This window comes from Chanos chanos, chromosome 10, assembly GCF_902362185.1.
Source record: "Chanos chanos chromosome 10, fChaCha1.1, whole genome shotgun sequence".
In the NCBI taxonomy this organism is placed as follows: Eukaryota; Metazoa; Chordata; class Actinopteri; order Gonorynchiformes; family Chanidae; genus Chanos; species Chanos chanos.
Genome location: NC_044504.1, coordinates 3,377,119 through 3,394,314, shown reverse-complemented (window position 1 = coordinate 3,394,314; position 17,196 = coordinate 3,377,119). Strand labels below are relative to the sequence as shown.

General features: G+C 41.7%; 1 protein-coding gene across 1 annotated transcript; it reads right to left on the bottom strand.

Moving 5' to 3' along the window:
- Nucleotides 1-1,932: 1,932 nt before the first annotated feature.
- On the bottom strand, nucleotides 1,933-16,235 carry esyt3 (extended synaptotagmin-like protein 3). The gene is made up of 23 exons (XM_030786565.1): nucleotides 15,909-16,235; nucleotides 13,382-13,423; nucleotides 12,838-12,972; nucleotides 12,334-12,410; nucleotides 12,034-12,103; nucleotides 10,944-11,033; nucleotides 10,700-10,755; nucleotides 10,455-10,575; nucleotides 10,132-10,308; nucleotides 9,828-9,910; nucleotides 9,662-9,710; nucleotides 9,125-9,214; nucleotides 8,713-8,775; nucleotides 8,340-8,399; nucleotides 6,869-6,940; nucleotides 5,617-5,703; nucleotides 4,704-4,853; nucleotides 3,850-4,217; nucleotides 3,068-3,166; nucleotides 2,710-2,841; nucleotides 2,512-2,617; nucleotides 2,228-2,277; nucleotides 1,933-1,972 (listed from the first exon to the last, which is right to left on the bottom strand). The coding sequence occupies exons 1-23, from the start codon at nucleotides 16,233-16,235 to the stop codon at nucleotides 1,933-1,935; spliced, it is 2,544 nt and encodes an 847-aa protein (XP_030642425.1).
- Between the last annotated feature and the right edge of the window lie 961 nt (nucleotides 16,236-17,196).

Sequence of the window (17,196 nt, the reverse complement as noted above, 5' to 3'; positions counted from 1 at the left end):
ATCTTTTTTGTTTTAATTCAGCTCTGAATTACTTTCAAAGTCCTTTGAATGACTGCATGGTGTACTTAATTGACCTCACGCCAATTTAGTATTATTCTGATGGCAAGCTGTTTCACTCATAAAGAGTAAATAAAAATTTGGCATTAATACAGTGATGAGGGAGGTAAACGCATAAAACTCAATGACCTTTCCCTTCCTTCTCTGCCTTTTTCAAATTAAAATGTCTCATTAGCCTTTTTGCCCATCAGGACATCTGGGGTCAGTTTTCCCCAGTTCTTTGACCTATGACACGGGTCACAGGAGAGGCATCTGTACTGTGATGTAAGGAGGGTGGTGACCCCCCCCCTCTAAAGTCCAGCTTAGACTTCTGAGCCCGCTGATTAATGAACAATGTGAATCAAGTGGGTTGACGCTGTGATGGAGAGAACACGTTCTGCTATGATTCAACACTGCCGTTCTGATGCTGATGCTTCGATAAGTCATTAAGAGGGATAAGATGAGAAAAAAAAACCCATTTGGGATAATGAGGCAAAATAACATTTTTAACGCATTTAAAAGACAGCCTAGAGCTCACACTATCCTTATGATTGGTGAACTACACTTCCTCAAAGTCTGAAAAAAATGGTTTTTTGAAAGGTTTGACTGAATGTTTTGAAAATGTCCGTTTTTGGGGGTAGGCAAAGTGACCCTGTGGACAGCCTAAGACGTCTCATACTTGATTGAGCAAGCAAACTGGATTTCATTTTATTTTTTTCTTTGTTTTTTTTTTTTTTACCAGAGAACACATTACAGAATATGCATTCTTCATGTACATGTACAGTTCCAAAGAAAATTATAGTTAATCATATAGTACATCATCTATATACACAAAACACAGAACCTTTGCAACAAAAAAGAAATCTGAGATCTGACAAGAGAGTGAACTGATATCTGTGCCCTGTATAATGTCAACATGCATGAAAAATGATAAGCAAAACAAAACAAAACAAAACAAATTTATTGTGGTCGCACACAATTTAGTTAATAAAAAATAATCAAGACCTTCCATTTCGAGCACATTTCATATTTATATATTTTATATATTTCATATTTATATAGTTCCATTCTGTGCAATATTTTATTGTTCTTGTTGTTAAGCAGTAGTGTGTCTGATTCAACAAATATGTGTTTCTGTTGGGGTCCAATAGGCACATAGCCAGCATGACATCTTGTATGGTAAAATTTCCATTATACACTGGCTATTGTAACATCTATGTGCAATGCTAAAGAAACCAGCCGGTAACCCCCCCCCCCCCCCCCCCCCCCCATCCAGCCCTTTGTTAGATCTGAATTCATGGAATTAAATTAAATTGGAATTGAATTCATTTCAGTAGTTATTAGCCTCGGAACCAACAGAAATTCAATGTTAACGTGTAAAATTTGATTACATATGTTTGTAGTAGTTCATTTTCAGTGGATTTGTGTAGCTGGTGTCGCTGAGGTTTTTTGTTTTGTCCTGCATAAATTGTCAGCAATCTGTCACCAACCCTTCATGGCAACTGGAGGTCTGCACAGAACAAAAATCTCAAACAGAAGTAGTTAGCACAGGCTCTATAAAAACTAAAACAAAAACCAAAAACATCTGATAAAATGTTTACTAGTGGAAGGCAGGCAGACTGAATATCCTTTTATCTTGAGTGAAGTGTGTTGTTCACCCAAACCCAGGTGTAGTCTGTAAATAGTTCTTGAATGTTTGAGTGTAACAAATTTTCAAAATGTAAACAGCACAGTCTTCCGTTCTGAGTATACTCAGAGAGCACAGAAATGACTTTGATTGTTCCCCTGTACACAGCCATCTCACTAATGGCACTCCACTGTGTGTGTGTGTGCGCGTGTGTGAGTGTGTGTGTGTGTGGGTGTGTGTGTGTGTGTGTGCGTAGGTGGAAAATCAGTCTAGTTGGTCTTCTTCAGCCCTGGGATGGTGAGCTCATACCTTGTTTGGAAAGAAAGACACAGACTTGTGAGGTCAAGCCATGCTACATCAGAGCCCTTTCTTCTCACCCAATCAGGAAAAGATCAGGTGGTCTAAGCTAAAGGTGTCACATTTCTGTAGTAACAAATCTTTACAATATCCTGTAAATACCTAATGAAAAGCAGCTGCATGCATAAGATGCTGAGAGCTGTTTTCCTGACAGGCCTGTAGGCCAACCAATCTATTTCTAAAATCACATGCCCCGCCCACCCTTACCATTCCGTGCTGCCTTTGAGCAGGTCCACCTCAGCCAGGTCTATCTGAACCTGTGGAGAGTTAGGTGAGATAAGAGTGTGAGAGACAAGCACCACAATGATGTGCTATGAGAATTCACTTATCAATTCAGAGAACGATCCTCCACATTGAATGGGAGTCTTGTATTTAAGGCCACTGTGAGTTGCAGGGAGTTGTAGGAACTACATTAGACATGTACTGAGAATATGTAACAATACGCTTTAAAATAAATAAATAACAACGTCTTTGTCTCCGTATTTGCCTACCATTCCGATCTCCCTCCGTTCTCTCCTGTGGAACATTTTATTGTTTTTTACAGAAACATCCAACTTCCGGGTTTTAGCCTCCTCAACTGACACAGAAAACTCAAACCTGCAAGGAGAGAGTTATACCATTAAACCTATTTGACTTTTTATGATATAGTTTTCTTTTCTTTTTTTTTTTATGAAACATGGCATACTCACTTTTCATTAAACACAGGGTTTACAGTCTTTCTCTTGACACCTGTTCGCATGCGGTGCCTCCAGCTCTGGTCTGGTAGCAGATACATACGAACATACACATCTGATCCATTCTCACTGCAAGGGAACAGGTTTCTGCAGAGCAAGACAGAAAAAAACAGACCAGAACATTACTTGACAATACCTCTCATATTATAACAGCTGAGCTTTATATGGATATGAACTGAAAGTATTTGAAAGATCATTTAACTGTTATCTGTAAGATGATGTGTGTGTGTGTGTGTGTGTGTGTGTGTGTGTGTGTGTGTGTGTGTGTGTGTGTGTGTGTGCATGCATATGTGTGTGGGCATGTGCACGTCACCTGCAGGAGTTAACCAGCACCATTAAGCGGCTCCGTAGGGTGCTGTAGCGAACCGTCAGCTGGATCTCCCCAAAACTGCCCTGGTGATTCAAGATGGCCCTATGGATACAAAGGCAAACCACAAATGGAGTTTCAAGCCAATGAACACAAATAAACATCCAAACTGGACATCGTGTACAGTGGTGGAAGTCAATACTCTCTACTCAGAATCTTAAAACACAGCCAAGAAATCAAACAATGGTTCTAAGGTGGGTGTACAAGTAGGAGATAAAATGTAGTGTTAACTCCTTTGGCTTGTTTGACAAAAACAAAGTGGCATTCCATGCATTTGTTTTAATAAACAAATCTTAAACAGCCTCTACACAAGCTAAACAAATGCGGTAAACACATTTAGTGACTAAAAGAAAGAAAGAAAGAAAGAAAGAAAGAAAGAAAGAAAGAAAGAAAGAAAGAAAGACGCTGCTTGAACATTGCATTTGGTCAGTCATGACATTCTCTCTGTGCATGTAGCGACATCTACTGGCTATAGTGAGACATGCTCCCAGTGCAATCTAAGCAAGGACTTCTCTTGCAATTCACCGGCAAGAAAAACATCTGTTACACACTAAAACCACAATGGTAGGCATCATAAAACTCCATCCACACCTGATGTCTAAAAACTATTTGAGTCTTACCAAAACGAGGAAGACTCAAAACATATTCTGAGGTCAGTTTGATCGACATCACCAGTAGTATGAGCAGTAAGTGCACCTGATGGCACAGAGAGAACACATCACACTCACTCTGGGTAGGGCACACCATCAGTCAGGTCGAGGCGAGAAGAGGCGATGGAGTTGTCCGACAGGATGCTGTGGGAGTCGTATCGCCTCATGTTACTGGGAGTAGTGGGGACGGAGCGGTTTACGTCCGGCAGTAAGACCGAGCCTCGCCGGTGGGGCACGTACTCGGACTGGAACCCGTTGGTGGGGTGGGTAAGAGCTGGGTCTCGGGACGATTTGCCAGAGGAGGAGGAGTTGGGAGAGGAATGGGCCTGTTCGAGAGCTTGATGCGGAGTTTGAGTGGAGGACTGCGGCTGGGAAGACGCCGCTGGTTTAGTCTGAGACGGAGGAGTGACGACAGGCTTGGGTTCAGGCTTTTCCAACTTCAAGACCTGGAGAAGAGTGGAGAAGAGTGAAGAGCGGAGAAGAGTGAAGAGTGGAGAAGAGTGGAGAGTGGAGAAGAGTGGAGAAGGGTTGAAAAGTGAGTAATAACTGCCCGTCTAATGATTTAAATAATGACTTTATTCAAAATTTGGTATCAATAAGTGCTTTTTCCTCCTCTCTTTAAGCAACCTACCCAAACATAACAGCACCAGTATTTATTTATTCACAGTTAGAGTATCTGACTAAAATATTGACCAGACTTTTATACGGATAAACCAAGTGAAACAGAAGAACTCATGTGAGATAAGTGGTTCAGTTCAGCTGCTCTAGAAATAAGTCCTTTTTAATCACTGTGCCAGCGAATTTATCTAATGCCACAAAAAAAGTTTCAACACAAACACATCAGAGTAATCCCTGATCCTCAAAATCAGTCTCAGTTCTTATCTAACCCCATGCCTTTAGCATAAGAGCTGATTTCAGATCAGCTGACTCACCCTGAGCAAGACTTTCATCTTGATCTGGCTGTTGGCCCCAGAGCGCTCCAGCTGGAAGCGCTGATCCAGGGTCATGTCTGGGGCGCCGAGCAGACGGCTCAGGGGCAGAGAGAAGGTGCCCAGCGCCTCCTTTTTCTCAGGCTCCTTCACCTTTAATCAGTGCACATGTATACAAGTACAGTCAAAACACTCAGTGTGCATTACTGCTTTTCTCTCTTTCTGTCTTTCTTTCTTTTTTAAAGAGGCTCTCTCACTGTGACATGCATCAGCTTAAATGCCAAATGTGTGTATATATATATGTATGTATATACACATACACACACACACATGCACGTGTATATATATATATATATATACACACACACACACACACACACATACATACATATATATATATATATGTGTGTGTGTGTGTGTGTGTATATACACATGCACGTGTATATATATATATATATATATATATATATATATATATATATATATTTTTTTTTTTTTTTAATTTAAGGGTCATGAATGTTATAATACAGTGAGTGACTGAGTGAAATGAAAATGTGGTGAGTGACCTGAAACTGGGTTGTTCTTTCAATGGTAAAAGAGTTTTGTCTGTTACTGGGGTGAACGGCAAACAAATGACAACATTTTTCTCGTGTTTGTTTGTGAGAGTGGTGATGTCAGTCTTGGGATTGACAGAGAGAATCCCTGTGCACTCTTACAACTTCTGCCGGTTTCTAAAGCTATTAAACCCCAAACACTGGAGTTCAGCATATTTTCAGCCATCATTATTCCTTAGGTCTGGTTTTGGCAACTGAAAGATTAGAGTATATGGAGGCTCCTGAAATAATACACAATTTAGCTTCACGAAGTAAAAGAAAACTCAAACCATTTGATTAGACAAAACGTAATGACAGCGTACCTGGACATTTAGCACCTGGTTTGTCACACTGTGAACAAAGAATGTGAAACATTCCTCATAGACGGGATCTTTGGAGGCGTAGACCACCTGTTAGGAGGCAGGACAACAGTCAGACAGAGCCCTGACTACCTCAGACACGCTGCAAGAGACACAAGCGCTCAGACTACACGGGATGGGTTAAAACAAACAAACAAAAAACAAAAAAAACAAATACAGAAACATTACAATGACTGTGAAACGACCAGTCTGCTGAGAGTAGTTTTGTACCCCTTTTCCACTGCCGCGGTGCCGGTGCCCGATCGAGCACCGGCACCCGCGCTTTTCCACTGACAAAATACTGGTGCCGGAGCCGAAAAGCTGGCACCGGCACGGCACCACAGAAATGCTGGTCCCAAAAGTTGGAACCGCTGACGTCAGAGGCTATGCAAATAAAAACCACGCGAGAACCAATCAGTTCAGCGTTTGATACGTGACGTTCTTTACAGAGGCGGGAGTAACAAAAAACGTCTGACCAAGTAGCGGTAGGCTAAAGGATATTTGCAGCATGAAAATATGTATATGATTAAAAGATGCATGAGTAACAATTTGTGTCTACATCAATACGGGCTGTTGTTTACATGTTACATGAACGTAGTCGGACCCAGAGTGGTAGAAAAAGACACTCTCTCTCTCGGCTCTGGCTGGTGCAATTAAACCACTTCATGCAGACCTTCATTTAAACACTCGTTTTAACTTTTGAGCTAGGTGACAGACTTACTATTTTCATGAATTTTGCCCCCAGAGCGAAAAGTTCTGGGACAAAATTCGTGATGTGTTTCGCTGTGTGGAAGCCTAGCGTAAAAGTAAATTTATAAAGAGCAAGCAATGCGTTCTGTCCTACGTTATTTTTTCCCCACGGAAATTACTCAGACTTTCGCTATGTAGCGTTCGGTTCCCAAACCAGTGGAAATGCGGGCCGGTTCTCAAAAGGCACCAAGGCAGCACTGGCTCCGCACCGGCACGGGCACGGGCACCAGCACCGTCGTAGTGGAAAAGAGACATTAGATGTTTGGAGACATCTAGTGTCTGTGACATATAAATGACATGATAAGGACCCCAGTGAACACCAGGTTCATATTTCTGATCAGCTGTCAACCTGCTGCCAAGTAATGCCAGAGCATCGCAAAACATGAGAAAACATGAGAAAATGTGTTTGTTGGTGGAACGGAAAAGGAATCGAATACCAACAAACATTTATTAAAGGATGAAATACCTTGCTTTTCTGGCTCTGCTTATCTATGGAGAATTCCACATAGGAGCTGGGGTTGACGGCCCTCTTTGTGAGCTGAAACAAACAGGATTGGATGAATTAATTTGGCTCAGAACAAAAATCTATTTAAAAGAAAAAAAAAAAAAAGAAAGAAATTGTTCCGACTGACTGAACTCAGTAACGGATCAAAGCCCAAACTGTATTTTTATGTAAACAACTGAATCATTTCATTGACATGAAAGAGATGATGCCTTCTGGTCTTACACACTCAACAAACAGCACAGCGCGCCTTTTGACGAATGACACGGTTTAGACGGTTATTGCAAATACGTGAAAGATATAGGTCAAATCTCCGGAGGGAGAGAAGCCAAAACGTGGCTTGTTGGTTGAGCACAGTGGGGGTGGTGGGTGCTTTAAACTTTGGAATGTTTTAGTTTTTCCCCCGAGGCAAACTGGCGTGTGTCTGCATTCCCAAAACATGAGGGAAATCGAAAGAGAGAAAGAAGAGGTCTGACTGAGGGTGAGAAAAACGCCCGCACGCCTCTGAGGAGACCTTCCCGTCTGAATCATGACGATACGAGACAGGTCAGGTATCTCTCCTTTCCTAGAACTTACTGAAACTTCTTCAGCACTTTTATGTCCTTTGATAATAGGAAGAATGAGGGTGGTGGATTGACTAGGCAAGCAGCTCCCTTTGTTTACAACATGCTAACAATAAACATCGATTAAACACGCCTTTTTAAATTCCATCAGACAATGTCATAACACGAAGCAACAGCAATTATACTTTGTAAAAAACAAAGTACAAAATCAAAATCAAAATAACAAAAAAACAAAACAAAATCAAAATGAAAAACACCACAAAACAAAGTTCTGTCTAGTTCTGTCTAACAGCCATATGAGTGGACAAGTTAAGTTCAGTAATTCTCACTTAACAGAGATTTAAAGCAAAATGTTTCAGGACAGTGGATCCTCAGGACAGTATCTATCTGAGTATCCATCATAGAGTAGAGGAGATTCTGTTTGATTCTGCAGTACCACAAAAAGACCAGCAGAGGGCCCACAGCATGACTGCTGAGAGAAGGCGAGCCACTGAAATGCATTAGCAAAGGTTTTAGTAACACGAATAGTACAACAATGAGCTCCAAGTGATCACGCCCTCACCTGAATGTCAGGTAATACCAGACAAACTAGGTGAGGTTCAGTCGCAGTCTCTGCTCCGTTTTTAATCACGTTCATTCCCAAAGTATTCAAAACTTCAATAGCATTTCAGGTTTATGATTTCAACTCCGACAAAACATAATTGTAATTCCTCTCAAATACAAAGTCAGTTTCAGTTAATTAAGTTCTCCCAGTTGCATAATAATAATAGTGACACACAGGCCACACATACTACATCTGTGCTGCAAAAAAAAAACCCCCAAAAAACTTGTAGTAATAAATGAAAGGATGGACAATGGTCTTCATCGCTTACCCTGGTCTCTTTAGAGTGTTTTCTATGCTTCTCATGATGACTGAATTCATGGTGGTCTTTCTAAAGTCAGAAACAAAGACAGAAACAAACACAAACACAAGCAAAGACATTCAGTAAAACTGCTGTGAACCGCCTGTGTCCTTGACAGGACCCGATGAAAGAGGAAATGTAGAATCATTTGCCTTTAACACCACACCGTTCAGGTCTGGGTTACATAACTGAAAGAAAGTGACCTACATCTTTATGAGTGCTTAGAGGTAAGGCGAAACGGCAAATAAAAAATTGTCGTAAAAAGAGTGGGGCGGGGCAGGTGAGGGGCGGAAGGGAACAGCCCCACGGGCGTTCGGTTTGGTTGCTAAAGGAGAACGCTTACAGGGAGGTTGGAGGCGTTATCCAGGTACACGGCAAGCATGGCGCAAGCACAACCGTCCGACGTCTGAAAACACAAAACAGAGGTCACGGTCACGTTCACCGAGCTTTGGGCTTATTTAGCTACTTATAGATTTGCTCATTTCCAGCTGAGTTTTTCTCTCTGTTAAACTTGAATTGTAACCTGTCCCCAGAGGACATTTTGAATAGTCACTTTTGATGAGTGGTTTAATCTTGAATTGTAACTTGTTCCAAGAAGACATTTTGAATAGTCACTTTTGATGAGTAGTGTTTTTTTTTTTTTGGTAGAGAATACTTGATAGTCTAGCTATATTTTGTGCTTGTATTCCATCATTTCTAAGCATTGCTATGAGACCTGAATGATCAAAGCACTGAGAAGCTTATGAGGAGCTCACCTCCCTGAGAAGGGTCTGGTCCGTCTGCAGGGACAACCACTGCAACTTCAGATGCAATTTTCCACTTGACACCTCCTCAAGGGGGAACCACTGAAACAAAAAGGTAATTGGTATATTCACTCTGAACGAGGACACACTTGACATGTCACTAATATGACCACTAACTTTCATGTATACTTGTGTAACCTTCTTATTGCAGAAGTAGGCACTGCTACTATACAGACATACTGACAAAGTGACACAGTTCTAACCTTTGTAAAATGGATTAGTTTCAAAGGAATGAGTCTTAACATTACCCATGCAAAAATAACGCCGTGTAATATAGTCATGGCAGAAAGGTTATTTTAGCAATGATGTGAAGACTGCTTTTTATTTAGTATTATTATCATTGCCATTATTATGATTTTCTTTCTGCTGAAATGTAAAAGCTCTTTGAACTACATTCTTTGTATAAAAAGTGCTATAGAAATAAAGTATTATTATTGTTGTTGTTGTTGTTGTTGTTGTTGTTGTTTTAAGAATATGGTTCACTCATACCTCTTTCATCTCCTTGTTTTTCTTCACCTCCCCAAAGTCCAGGTTAAACCTGTGGAAAGCCAGAGCCGAGTTATTAATCAGCATCCTGGGTTTTCAGTGTGGAAGGACAATGATTGGCCAGGCTGTGAATTTATGGAGGATTATGGGAGAGCGACGGTGGGCTTGCCTGCCGAGGAAGTCGTCTTTGTCTGTGTCCTCATCATAAACCTCCAGCTCCAGCTCCTGTCCGGGGGCTTCATGAATGACAAACTGTTCCCAGTATCAGAGACAACATCAGTGAAGACTTAACCTCAGAAACCATTAGACAAACAAACAAACAAAAACACTGTATGTAGTTGGAATGTCTACATATGGTACAGGGTGTATTAATTCCAGCATGAAACTGCAGGTCTTCCTTTATGATTGATGTGTGTGTGTCAGTGTGAGTGAGTAAGAGTGTGTGTGTGTGTAGACAGGGAATTAGACCATACCTCACGCACTTCGTTCCAGTACGGGTTTAAGTTCTCTTTGATGGTTTTGCTTTTGAACTGGATGTGACCCACTCTCATGATTGCATAGGGATCTGACTTGCCCTTCACCAGGCCCATCATGTACGTGTCTTTGGCCAACAGGTCCTGCGCTTCAATCAGGTGAACACGTACGACCCCCTGAGACAGAGACGCCAGCTCTTTACAATATGCATCACTGTCAGGGACTGCAGACTGAATGCTAGAATATGAGTGTTACCTTCATGGCTCCAAGAGAAAAAAGCATTCTGTGGACAGGAAGGAACTGTTTTCGCCCGTGTACTTACTCGAGGAAGTGGGAACCGCATTTGGTCGACTTTGACTTGGTCTATGAGTGGGAAACACATGCGGTTGGGCAGAACCATCAGAGAGGCGATTATGTCCACAATGGTGGATTCTGACATATGGCTACAGGACCAAAGAAAGACACAATAAAGCATTAAATACAACGGGCTTTGGGGATCACGACGGCACTTAACGTTTGAGAGACAAAGAACTGTCCTCAAAGTGTCACCCAGGAGCAGACACAGACCTAAAAGCAGGGCTGTCCAGCAAGTTGGTCATTCCCGTCCAGTTGATCTGTAAGGTCTAAAAACAAAAGTTCATTAAGATGATGATATGAACAAGTCTAACAATACATGTAAGAAGAACTAAATGCTAATCGATAACAAGTGAGCATCTTCAGACCTCCAACTAAGGGCTGTAAGTTGTTAAGTTTAAATCACAATTCACAAAAAAACGTCAAATTGCTTTTGTACAGCCAAGTCATGACTCACTGGACGACGAATGAAGAACATAGTAACTCCGCCCACAAGGGGTGCCTGGCCAATCAGAGGTTCGAGAATCACACGCAGCATTCCTTGAAGCTGAAAAGGAAAATGAATGTCTTTCAGGCGTTGATAGGTTACATTTTTGGATTACATTACCTTTACAGCCTGTATACGGATGATTTCGAACAACAAAATATTTTTCATTTAGATTTTTCCAGTATGAGAACGAACAAAAATCAAGAAGTGACAGTGGCACACAATGCTGCGATAAATGATGCTCCACGATACTGTTAGTCAGCTCTGAGGCTCTGGAGAAAAGACAAAATGATTCTACACCCCATTTAAAGAAAGACCAGTATTAGACTGGACTGGGGACAAGGAACTGATCTTTCTGCGCTTTCCCAGGTTGAATGGAATGAGGAATGGAATGACAAACACCTATTCCTCTTTACAGTGTGTTACACATACATACCTGAAGACTCGCATACACACATGCACGCGATCAATAACAACAACACACACAAACACACAACAACACACACACGCTCACTGCCACACACATACACACAAACACACTCACATACACAGAGCGTTATCTTTGCTGTTTCTTATGAAGTGTCTTTTAAAGATTAGGTCAGCGCTTCAATGCGACCCAACCTGTTTGGTGGGCACAGGAAAGGTATCAAAATAACCAGAGCATGAAAGTCTAAACCATGGCCACAGGGGCCATCCTTCACACCGACACACAATCACAGCACTCAGACACTCAATAAAATCCTCTCTGATTGTTTATGAACACAAAACAAACACGCTAAAATATACATGCACCAGATCTTATTGGCTTGTGACGTTACGTGAAAAGGTAAGACAACCATAACAGGGTACGGCTCTGTTCCCATTCTGCCTGCTCAGTTAAGATGGATCCATTCATCGTAAAACCTCCCACCATCTCCCGAAGTGTTAGATTTTTAAAATAATGGTATGCTCTAAACCCTCGCCTGCAATAACACTGTAATTCATGTTCACTTCCTTGACGCTGACTATTCCTTTCCTCTTCCAGATTATGAAATATGACCTGAGCCGGTCCGTGACCTACCTGCAGTCCTTTCACTCCTGCCGTAATTCCCGCCTTCACATCTGCATCAATGTCTACATCTCCTTCATAACTGCGAGGCATAATAAGCATAAATTCAATTATCCACACCAGAACGTTCACCTTTCAGCGTAAAAGACATGTGTTTAGGGTCTAAAGTGCATACGTTCAAACAGATGGGAACATAATTAGAGGATGTAAGAACATCAGAATTAGATTGTAAAGACACAAACAATGTTATCAATGTCAGAATTACATGGACACAAACGCAGTATAAAACTACTTGTGCGAATGAGAGCGTACAGTATGTTGAGGTCCAGGATGACCTCCCTCTTGTCGACCTCGTGCGTGTACGCCCGAATGCCGGTGATTCTGGGGGGCTGAGACATAAAAAACATCGACAGGAAACGATTAAGTACCAAGGGACAGTGCAAAGTGGCTAGCTAAGGCTACAGCCAATTAAAATCATAAGGCTACAGCCAGTTAAAATCATAAGGCTACAGCCAGTTTAAATCATGCATTGTTCTGCACTTTACTGTGTAAATGATTCACTCTTACTCACGCTTTATAAACATGACCATACAAGTGTTTGCACTATGAAAAAGAAAAGAGGGCTGTGCAGTTGCATAATCAAAATCACGACTAACACAGACGCAGAACCATTAAGCGCTAAACCGTATCTTACATGCTACACACTAGCTTATTGTAAAGCCAACACTTTCTTTAGTGCACTGTTGTTGTTGTTGTTGTTGTTGTTGCTGTTGTTTTTATCGTAATACTATGAAGCTAATATTTCCTGTGCCTCACCCGCTGTCCAAAGTGGACCTTGGTGAAGGTGAAGGTTTTGAGGTGGGGGCTGGAGGTCCTGACGGAGGTCTGAATTGTCTCCTTCAGCAGTTTTTCCATAAACATGCCAAAGAACGGCCAGGCTTGGCGAAGAACCTGAGAATGCAAGGGAAAACTGATTATAACTCTTTTTTTTTTTTGAGTGAGTGAGTGAGTGAATGAATGAATGAATGAATGAATGAATAGTTGCATCTTTTTATCTTATTTTACTCTATGTTACTGCCATGCAGTTCAATATATTCATATATTTACAAAATCAGAGACAACAGTTGCTAACAAGTATCAACTGCACATTTTCTGTGTACTAAAATCTTAAATGAACAAGCCATTGCTGAAGTCTGCCGTTAGCAAGCCAGGACATTCTTCTGTTGCAAAAGAGGTTATACTCTCTGTCACAGTCTGATGTACACTTAGGACAGTTTAATTTAATCAGAAATAATATTGGCAAGGCAGAGTGTGAGGCTAGAGGTAAAAGTGTATGACTGAGTCAGTTACTGATACCTGCCTTATTAATCCAGTCAGCTTTCTCAACCTCCGTAAACTGAATCTGTGGGGTTTGGAAACAAAATATAGAAAGGTTGAGTTAGAAAGACTATAAAACAAGTTGGAAACAAAAGCTAAATTATCCTTAAAAACTAAAAAAAAAAAAAAAAATCAAACACAGCGTGTTAATCTGGATCAGTCTGAAAATTTGAACTAACGAGGTGCTTGCTTAATATCTAAAAAGACTTCTGAAAATCTCCAAGGGTTAGTCTTTACAATATTCATCACGTTATTACTGTGTTATATCGTAGCCATGAAACCCTTCCAAAGGAAATTTGAACAGGCTCTAAGACGTGTTTTGAGTCTAAGCTTGCGCACACTGCCGGATGTGTTCATGACGACATGTGGCGTGTGAACGATGTGATTTGCATTGACCCTACACACAGACTACGACGGGAGAATATTTGCCTCCGCTGCTTTGATCCATCCGATCGTTCAAATGACCTGCGCGCTAGCATGTGTACACCCGCCCGCTAAGACTAACATTAACACTCACACACACGCACGCACTCACTCCTTCTCATTCACACAGACACGCAAATTTCCATCCATTAGATGAAGCTAGGGGCAAAAGAGCCCGTGTGGGATTGTACACTGGCCGCACAGCAATTCATATTTATATTGTGGCATAAAGCATAACATTGACTGTCACCTCTAAAATGAACTCGTTCACTCAAAAGTGAATAACATGTCAAGTCAGTAAAGAATATTCTCAGATTACTTTGGGATTTCAGGCTTGTGCATCATACCTTGCGCTTTGGAAACAGCACTTTTCTTTCTACGCTGTTCACTGTACAGTGCGGTAAGTTGTATCACGTAACTGACTACCAGGGCTCCGTGATTTCTAGGCTATACTCGTCTGGGGTCAGCACCCACATAAACCTGCAAATTCATTGAACACTGTTAACCATATCTCTGTTCTGGTGCTTCCGTCTGGTCATCTTCATTCAGTCACTGAGGTACTTCCAATAGCCCTCAGAGCGTGACAACGTCACATCATGACTGTTATTATATAAACTCTATGTCAATATGTAACACCAGTGTCTTGTGCATACATGACTCATACAACACTTTAGGGAACAGTAATGCAGAACATGCGCGTGAAAAGTCCAGTACAATACTAGAATTTGTAATAAATCGGGGAACGTTGTTAATCATGTGTAAGCTAATTATTTGTACCGGATAAATCAACAGAAATGCTTAGTACCCTTCAGTGGTTTTGAAACACGACCACATATCTGTTAGCCCATGTTTTATCAACTATAATGATTAATCTAAACTAGCAGTTCTCAGCTCCAGTCCTGGGGGGCCACTGTCCTGCACGTCTTTGTTTTAACTCTTCATTATCACAGTTAACTGAGCTAATCAAGGGCTTGATGATGAACTGATCAGTGGAATCAGGTGTGTCAGTCCTGAGCTCAGGAGAGTTAAAACAAAGATGTGCAGGACAGTGGCCCCCCCAAGACGGGAGTTGAGAACCACTGATCTGAACAATATATTTCCACAGCAAGTTCTGGTGATCATCTGTCTGAAGAAAAAGAATGAATAAAACCTCAAGGTTCCCAACCAGGGAAAAAAAAAAAATACTGGAATGTAAAGTGCATAATTCAGATGCCCTTTTATTCCCCTGCTGGCACAGACAACGACTTGTCTTGAAGGTCTATAAAAGACTCCAGTGTGTGTGTAGACAGCAGAAACATGAGAGGTGCTAATAAGGACAATGACTTCGTTGGGTGGTGTTTGGCTACATCTCTACACTCATTACATCGTCCAATTACGCACTGGACATGCAGAAACACGCGAGCACACCTTCCTAACCTTTAGGTGTACCCATGCTGCGACAAAACAGTGTGACTGAAGTAGTGTTTCGCGCCTAGTATGCACATATATGCTCACCTCATTCAGGAATAAACCTTTGGGGTGTTAAATTTTGGGGCTGCAACAAGGTGAGTTAAGTATACTTTTTTGTCTTTTTTCATCCCAGAAATTAAAGTCCTAGTGAGGTCGCGATCAGGGCAATAATTGGAATCAAACACGGTTTGATATATTATATCTGCGATGTTCCCAAGCAACACAGCAAGCAGCGACCACACCTTTGCAAGCTCACAAATGTGGAATGCATGGAAAGTTTTGCATTCTTCGATTCCTGCGAAGAGGGCATCGGTGCTACGATAGCACTGAGATTAAAGCGGTTCCTGAAATCTGCAGTCAACTGTCAGTCAGTTTGACCAAGCGTAGGAGAGGACAGAAGGCTCGAGAGAGCACATAAAATTGCGCGTGGGAGTCTTCCATATGGACACTTTCATATGTAACAGTAACTAACACAATACATTTAAAATGTACAAAAACACACATCTACACCATGTAGGCTATTCTTTAGTAACATAGATGCATAATCTGAACTGTCACCATTTTGCGAAATAGCGGTGTTCTCCTTCGCAACCCTGGTGTGAGGCAGTGTGATGGCTTTTTAAAAAGACAACACTCACCCAAGCTGGCATATTTAGGGCTTTCAGTTCTGTGTCGATCACGTGGCTTTCATTTTCCAAAAAGTTGATTGCTGTGTCTATCCGTCTATCCTTCCACCTGCGATTATTTTTCCATATCGTGAACATGACCAAAATTAAGAGAATCCAACTGATGCTGAGCCCTAAGGAGCCAGTCAAGTACACGGGATAGAAAAACAACAAGGCTTTACCCATGTACATGAGAAATTCTAATAACATCCGATTAACATCTTTAGGGCTAAACTTGTCTCCATCGGTTGTGGTTGCGGAGTGCGCCTGGACGCTTCCTGTTGAATCCACAACACTCATTTTGGCGATGGTCTATTCGTTTACACGGCTAGATTCTTGAGAGGGTTGAGTCCGTTCTAAATGCCTGTTATCCAACAGAAGTACATGTCTACCTTGCCCCTTTCCCCAAAAAAAGTTTGGCGCGGTTTTAAAATCGCAAAGAACACAACGCGTATCAGCAGTGCAACAGAGGCAGTGGACACTTTTTAAACATTGTCTGTACCCGTCCGAACAGCAGAGGAGCCGAATTCCACACCCCACTAGAACTGCTTTAAACCCTTCTTGTCAAAAATTCTGACTTCCGTGTTGACTTCTTAGCCAGTCGACTTAATCTGATACTGCCTCCCAGGTAGACACGCCCGACAACCACTCCCACCCCAAACTCTTGGAGCAGCCAATACAAACACAGTACAGACTTGGGAACGGTGAAACAGTGCAAATAACATCTTCTTTAATGAAAGAAATAATCTAAATAACTTTTCAGTTTATTGAAATAACTGACGGCAGGTTTGGTTGTGTAGCTGATAACTGAAGTTCTTGGTTTTCACTGTCGCGCAACCTGATAGCCTGATACTAATAGTGGTCGCGCACAGCTCTTCAAGCCAGGAACCTTGTTTCCTTGACGAAGCCGCACATCGCTCTCACTACAGACACAACGAAATGAGTGTACTGAAAATGAGAGATCCTTTGGCTCCACCTCCTGGCAGATTCACATAACTGCACGGTAAACACGGCGTTAGACACTGCAGGAAATGAAACCCATCTCTTCAGCGTGAAGTCGTACATCTGCTCAATACCATGTCCGCACGAGGTCTAAGCATAAAAAGTTTCTAAGAGCAGATTGTGAGAAACAACTTTGTGTGTACCCGTGTTGCGCCTCTGAACCATGTGACATGTGTACAGCAAACAGCAAAAAGTGTAACTTGACATTCAGTATCATAATCATTTCATGGTGAGCTCGAACGGTCCACCAAGTTAGCGG